The 7,883-nt window shown below is 28.9% G+C and overlaps 1 protein-coding gene across 1 annotated transcript; it reads left to right on the top strand.

Moving 5' to 3' along the window:
• The first annotated feature begins 502 nt into the window (after positions 1 to 502).
• On the top strand, positions 503 to 7,646 carry LOC122589930 (beta-caryophyllene synthase-like). The gene is made up of 9 exons (XM_043762263.1): positions 503 to 569; positions 983 to 1,237; positions 3,647 to 3,649; positions 5,165 to 5,438; positions 5,534 to 5,915; positions 6,049 to 6,267; positions 6,392 to 6,530; positions 6,857 to 7,105; positions 7,204 to 7,646. The coding sequence occupies exons 2-9, from the start codon at positions 986 to 988 to the stop codon at positions 7,501 to 7,503; spliced, it is 1,818 nt and encodes a 605-aa protein (XP_043618198.1). The 5' UTR covers positions 503 to 569; positions 983 to 985; the 3' UTR covers positions 7,504 to 7,646.
• Positions 7,647 to 7,883: the final 237 nt, after the last annotated feature.

Raw genomic sequence — 7,883 nt, 5'->3', positions numbered from 1 at the left:
AGAAATGAATGTTAAGAAAATAACATATTTGTTGTAGTGTTATTAATTATATAAATATATACACAAACAAACAAAGCTAAGCGTTACAGATGACATATCATAATGAAACATTACTGTAAATAAAAATGAAAGAGAAACTTTTCAAGATACCGTATGGATATGTATAAATATAGAGATAATTAACAAAAAAGAAGTTGATGGTGGAAGTGGGTTTTAATTTTGATAAATAAAAAGTATAAAAAAGTTTTAATTTTTAAGAGAAATTAGGAACAACATATTAATGAAGAATTACCTTATTTTGACTTTGTTTAATTGTCAATTAATCTACAAGGATTTGCATTTATGTTAAATTATATTTAGAAATTAATTAATGGTTAACTCTCTCTAAATAGCTATTAAACATTAAATTATAAATAAAAGATTTCTTTCATCTCTATAACCAGGAGCTCTTTCTATAAATATTAACACTATTGCCTAGCAACACAATCTAAGTGGTGTAGAAAATAGAAACACTATTACCTAGCAACACAATCTAAGCGGTGCACTCAAGAAAGAAGAATCAATTTGAAGTCTGATTTTTATTTATTCTTTTTGTTATAGATTTGTGAATGTTGATACATGAGTATGTTAACGGGATCACCTGTGTGAATGTAATTAACTATGACAAAATGTTTATATTGTATAAAAGTCTTGTAAAATGTTTATGTAATATAACGAACTTTCAAATCTTGATTATTGGATGTAAGCGGTTATATGTTGCAACCATATAAGTTGCGACATGTAAGTTTTTTATTGGTCCGGTACATCCAATAATCGAGATTTTAAAGTTGATTAAATAACATAGATAATTGACAAGATTTTTGCATAACATAGACATTTGGTCATAGTTAGTTACATCCATAGGTAATAATCTCGTATGTTAAATTCGATGTTACAATAGTAGTGATGATAAAATTAAAGTATTTTGCTATTTTTGTTTTAGGTGATGATGATTTTGACAGGTCCAATGGTTATTCATTTCAACCAAAGATTGTCGCTTCAACAACCCAGCCGAATACACCACAGGTTCAACACATATGGTAGGACCCGTCTTACTGGTGGTTTCGGGTCTACCCACAACAACATTGTTCATAATAAGAGATTAATAAACATGTATTCTACACAAAAGGAAGATATCCGCCCCCTAGCTAACTTTTCTCCGGGCATTTGGGGAGATCAGTTTCTTATCTACCTCCCGGTACCTAATTAAACTATTACTCGTAGTTGATATTTACGTATGTAGTAGCTTTTTCTATTTTAATGGCTTAATTTTCTTAAGAGCATCACAGTCCTAGGGCATAGGCGCATAGCTATAAACTTGATGAAAAACTTAAGCGTAATGTCATTTAGTTATGGAAATATAGTAAGTAAGTAAGTAACTGCTCAGTGCCGCGTTCTGCGGGTTTTGAGCCCCAATACCTCGACGGTGTATGGGGAGGTTAAGATGTAGGCAGACCTTACCTCTACCTAAGCTTCAAATTTCTACCTAAATGGTAGAAAAGGCCCTCCAACCTTTGCATGGGATGCAAATCGAACCCATGACCTCTGTCTCCAGAGGCAAGGGTATTTACCACTGATCCAACCATGTTGCTTAGTTATGGAAATATGTTTTCTATATATATGGGAAAAATTTAAGAAGGAAAAATAAAAACCCTATAACTCTATTAAGTGTTAATGGCGAGAAAAGATGCACGTGGTTGATGTTGATCAAAACAATGCCCATTTATTATATCAACCTGGGTATTCTAAATAAGTTTCGTAAATACATGTCTATTATTATAATATAGCATAAAAAATCATAATGTAAAAATATCTATATTTTTAATAGCAAGTTATCAATGTTGATATACTGAAAAGAGAAGATTTAACTTTTACTACATCATAAAAAAAAATGTTATCATACATTAGGGTTATTTTAAATTAGGCTTGGTAGTTTTAAAAACTTTCAAATGAAGGGATTAACATTTAAAATTCAAAATATGATGTCATAAATTAATTAGATAAAAAATAAATGATTAATAAGAAAAAGTCTAATAATGCCAAATTAGATTTTTTTTAAAAAATATAGATGTCATCACAATTTTAATTTATTTTATATAAGAGATTTAAATATTTCTACATAATATACTATAACACTTTCAATGAAGTTATTTACAACATATATTTATCAATCCTTAAAAAAACTATATTATTGATTTTTATATCAGTTATATTTAGATTGATAATTACACCGTTATCACAACCTCATACCAAATACCACTCTGGTTAGTTACTTACTTATTATCTAACGTTTATTTTCATATATCCCATCGTTGATCTTAACTGATTAAATAATAACAATAATAGAAAACGTTGGAAAACTATATAAAAATAATAAAACTAAGTATATATAAAAAGTCGGCAAAAAAAACTAAAATTAAAACGCATAGAAAACTAAAAGAAGAAAAAATGTACCGTAATGATCAGAAAAAAATATTTTTTTTGATTACCTTATTTATCTTGTATTTTAATTATCTTGTAAAGAAAAACCTAATTCGAATATGCAGGATCGATCATAATTATCGTATCAAAAAATTAAGAATATGTAAACTTGTAAATAAAAACCCTCATTAAAACATGGATCGGAGTTAAAAAAAAAATCGGTTAAAAGAGTGTTGGTCAAATTTACTTTAACTTGTTATTAAAAAGTAGACATGACTTTTTGTAATAATTCGTTTGATCATACTTGAAAAAGTGTTTCTCATGTAGCTTACAATCTATTTTCTTGCGATTTATATTACAAAAACAATAGTGGAAAGTGGTAAAAGGTCGAAATGTATGAGTGTTTGAAAAAATAATGGAAGTTAGAGGATTAAAATCGCCTTTGACTAAAAGTCCAGTCAAAGATGATGTAAGCATTCTGATCCTAGGGTGAAAAATAAAAGATGAACTTCAATGTACAGTCCAGATTTTTCAGTTTTCTAATTTATGGATCTCCTTTAATATATATATATATAAAAGATTATTTCATAATTGTATTTAGTAATTCATTAAATTTTAGACCCGTGTGCAATACACGGGAGTTTATCACATTATCAATATTAAATGTTAATTTGTTATATTTTAAAATTTAGTTTAAAACTTTTATTAATAAAAAATTGATCCATATATGAAACTTTGAACTTTTTTTAAACTATTTTTTAAAAGTATAGTTATCGAAATTGTTTATTATGATATAGTTATTGATATTTTGATATTAGAAAATTGGAATACGTCCATCAAAGTTTTAGACTGTAAAATTCTTGATGATATTTAAATATTAAAAATTTTAATAGGTCAATGTCATTTTATTTATTTTATAGTTATACATGGCGTATTACAATTTTATTTTGCACTATAAAGGAATAATATTTTATTCAAAGATGAAAAATATCCTAAATATATGAATTAGAATATGTTAATATTATAGTTGTTTCCTATAAAGATAATATTTTTACATATTTTGTCTTTCTTGTATATGTCATGACAATTCTTAATAAAAAAAACACTTCAAAAAAGGATCAAGTCATAATATATTTACATTAAATTTTATTTATTTTATTTAGTTAATTTTGTGTTTATGAGATAGAAAGTAATATTAGGATATGCATTAGCTATTGTTTTATTAAATATATATTAGCTATTATTCTATTGAATAATATTAGTTATTATTTTATTGGATATATACTAATTATTATTTTTGATTTATTATATTAAAATGATTGGGTAAAAATTGTAAATTTGTGATGGAAAACAAAAAAGTATAAATTAAAGTTAAAATTGAAAACAAAAGTCAATATAGAGAAATTAAGAGTTGTGATTGATTGATCGATAAGTTATTAGAACAACTGTGCTTTAGTATAATAAAAGATGTTTTCTACAGTATATATTACGTAATGAACCCTTTAGATTTAAATCTTTATCCGTTTTAATGCCAACTTCCTTATATATCTTAAAACAACCGGTTATGTTTTTAACTGCATTAATTTTAGATAAACTTATCTTGAAAATCAGAGAAGGGAGAGGGCATTTTTGTCATATAACAATCATCTATATGATGTGTGTGTGACTACATCAGTGTAGTCAACTATTGGATTTTCTCATAATTTAAACTTGTAATTAAATTTTAAATGCAGATATATTTCTAAGACTAATAACTCTTGATTACTCCAAAAACTATAAATATTCCTTTTTTTAAATATATATATATATATGGGAAGGGAATATGAGGCTGTTAGGTACCTAAGTTGGGTGAAAAATTACTCACATACCTTTTTTTAAACCATAAAAATCATGGGGGCATAATAGCTTCATACTCACTTTTCAAAAGTTAGTATGTGAAGGGTTCTTCACCCAAGTTGGGTGCATAATAACTCCATATTCACTTTTCATATATATATATATATATATAAACAAGATACATATATCAAAAGCAAAGTAAAAAAATATACTGGAACATTTGATTCTATCACTAAATGTTTGATTTAAAGACATCATATCTATATTATACTAGTAACGTATGTTATTGAATTTTGTTGAATTTTATGTTATAACAATTGATCAAAAATAAATTACATCAATAACATACGCTACTCGTTGTCGTCGCCATGAGCCCACGACTGTAATCACCACCGCCATCAGCATTATACTTTCTTCACATTACGCGGATATCTTTTAATAAACTTAAACAACAAATTGTGTATTCTTATCATGAATATAAAAGTGAAACTTATTTAAATTATAATATATATTTGGGTACATAATCATGACACACTTAACCTACCATGTTTAATTAAGTTATATTTTATGTATTTAATTGAGATTGATGTGAGAATAAGTCTAGCTTGACTAGATTCTAATTACGTTTTTGTATAATTTTTTTTTTTCAAAGGCATTTTTCTACTCTCATAGTCCTGAGTATAAAAAACTTAGGATCGGCTTTGAGGGATGGGTGTAAGCCACATAATCTTTTCCTGCTAGCGTAAAAGTTTATAATAAAATCTAATCTTCAGAAATCCACCAAGTCGAAATGTTTTGTGAACTTGCTTTCATTTTGCTCTGGGTGTTTCTCACAATCTCATCATATATATTATATGCATAAATGTAGGAAATAGATGAAGCCGATGAGGAACAGATAATTGGAAACTTGAAAGAGGAAGTACGGAAAAATTTGAAGGTAGCTTCGGATTCACCCATCGAACATACAAACCTCTTGAAGACGATTGATACAATCCAACGTCTTGATATAGCCTACTATTTTGAGGAAGAGATTACGCAAGTGTTGCAATATGTATATGATAGATATGTTGATAAATGGAATGGTTCTAACCCTTCCCTTTGGTTTAGACTCATGCGGCAACAAGGCTTTTATGTTTCATGTGGTGAGTATATATCCTAGGCCGTATTGGATTGATTTTTTAATCACACAAAATATATATATATATAATTTGTTTTTTCTATGATTAATTGTTGACAGATATTTTCAATGACTATATGGATGAAAATGGAGATTTCAAGGAATCCTTAGTCCAGGATGTTCATGGCATGCTTGAGTTGTACGAGGCAACATTTATGAGGGTAGAAGGAGAAGTTGTACTAGACAATGCTCTTGCTTTTACTAGATCTCATCTTGAAGTTATAGCAAAGGATACTTTTTTTAGTGATTCTACTCTTTCTATCAAAATAAAGGAAGCACTAAAACAACCACTACAGAAAAAAATGTCGAGAGTCGAGGCGTTGTTCTACATTCCGTTATACGAACAACAAGAATCTCATGACAAGAATTTACTTAAACTCGCAAAATACGGGTTCAACATGATTCAGTCATTACACAAGAAGGAGCTTAGCCAACTAACCATGTACATAAAAAAAAAAAAAATTCCCTAGCTTTTAAATTAATTACAAATTTTTTACTTTATTTATCGATTACCGATTTGATTAGATTTTTGTCATAATGAAACTCCTAATTAAACTTGTTTTAACATTATACAGGTGGTGGAAAGGTTTGAATGTCTCGAAAAATTTACCTTACATAAAAGATAGATTGGTTGAAAGTTACTTCTGGGCAGTTGCTGTAAACTGTGATCCGCAGTTTTATCGAGCTCGAATTTTCTTTGCAAAACTAACAGTACTATATACTATTATAGATGATACTTATGATGCTTATGGTACTTACGAAGAACTCAAGATCTTTACCGAGGCAATTGAAAGGTATCAAGACACAATATTAGATATGATCTATGCATACAAATTAACATGTACACGTACACTAATTAACTTACTCTTATCGATCAAGCTAGCTCGATCTATTAATTAATGGACGATTTAATCGCAGATGGTCAATTACATCTTTAGACATTCTTCCAGAATACATGAGATTGATCTACAAAGGGCTAATAGACGCGTACAAAGAAATGGAAGAATGGACCGAAAATGAAGGGAAAGAAGATCTTATTAACTGTGCTAAAGAGTTTGTTGGTTTCATCACCCTACTTTCATATATAATAACCTTTTCACTACAAACAATATTGCATTTGTCCACGATTTTAGTGAGTGTGAACAAATTAAAAAATTTTGTCACGTTTTTTTGTGTGTATAAAAATATATAGAAATAAAAGTGTGTATAAGTTTCTCCACACTAAAAAGTGTTCACACTAAAAGGTGTGTAGAACTAAAAGTTAACACTTTTTAGTGTAGACTTTCATAACTATTTTGTAACACCTCATTTGTCCACGCTTGTACGTGAAACTAGTTAATATTATGCAACAACTCAATAAGTTATACATGTGATCATGTACAGACGAAAGATTTGATTAGATGTTACATGATGGAAGCGAAATGGGTAAACGAGGGGTACATGCCAACACCAGAAGAGCATGCGCAAGTTGCATTCACGACGGCCGGTGGTAACGTGGTTGTAACATCATGTCTTCTTGGCATGGGAGACGTAGTCACAAAGGAGGCAATCGAATGGGCTCTGACTGAACCACCTTTATTTAAATGTGCATCTATAATTACTAGACACCTCAATGATATCGTCGGACATACGGTACATTCTTTTTTAACATTGTTACCTAAAAATATATTGATTTGGTAATTAACTTGTGACTTTTTAAAGATAAACTTTTAACTTAATTAAAAATGCAGTTTGAGCAAGAACGAAATCATTTCCCATCGAGTGTTGAAACTTACATGAAGAAATATGAGGTCACGGAGGAGTATGCCCGTGACTTGTTGCACAAGAGAATAGATGATGCATGGAAAGATATGAACAAAGAGTTGCTCGTGAATAAAGATATTCCAAGGCCTGTAATAATGATAGCACTCAACTATGTACGGTCCATTGAAACTTTATATCAAAATGACACGGATCACTTCACGAATGCGGATAAACTCAAAGATAAAATCAAGTCCTTTTTCATTGATGCTATCAGTGTAAGTCCCTAAAAGCCCGATCGTTTGGAAGACGCTGTTTATTATGTCAAGAGTGCAGAATCCTCTTAAGTAGATAACTAGTTTGCTATCTTAATTAATTTATCCTCTCAACAATTAATAATGTAATAATCGACTTAAGAAGTTACACGACTGTTATCTACGTGTAAATTCGTGTAGGTGTTTACAATTGTAATAATTCGACTTAATTATCTTAATTCGTTACCTAATTCATAATTTAGGTGAGTATTTATACTTGTATCATGTTAATTCATGTAGACTTGGGCTTCACACCAATTGTCTATGATTAAAGTACAAAACATATAAAGGTAGTTGGATAAAGTAGATAATGTTCAAGGAATTAAATGCATTTCCATAAATGCTCTCAACTATGT

This window comes from Erigeron canadensis, chromosome 2 (genome assembly GCF_010389155.1).
Source record: "Erigeron canadensis isolate Cc75 chromosome 2, C_canadensis_v1, whole genome shotgun sequence".
NCBI lineage: Eukaryota > Viridiplantae > Streptophyta > Magnoliopsida > Asterales > Asteraceae > Erigeron > Erigeron canadensis.
The sequence above is the reverse complement of the archived record's forward strand: the minus strand, read 5'-3'. Positions and strand labels throughout refer to the sequence as shown.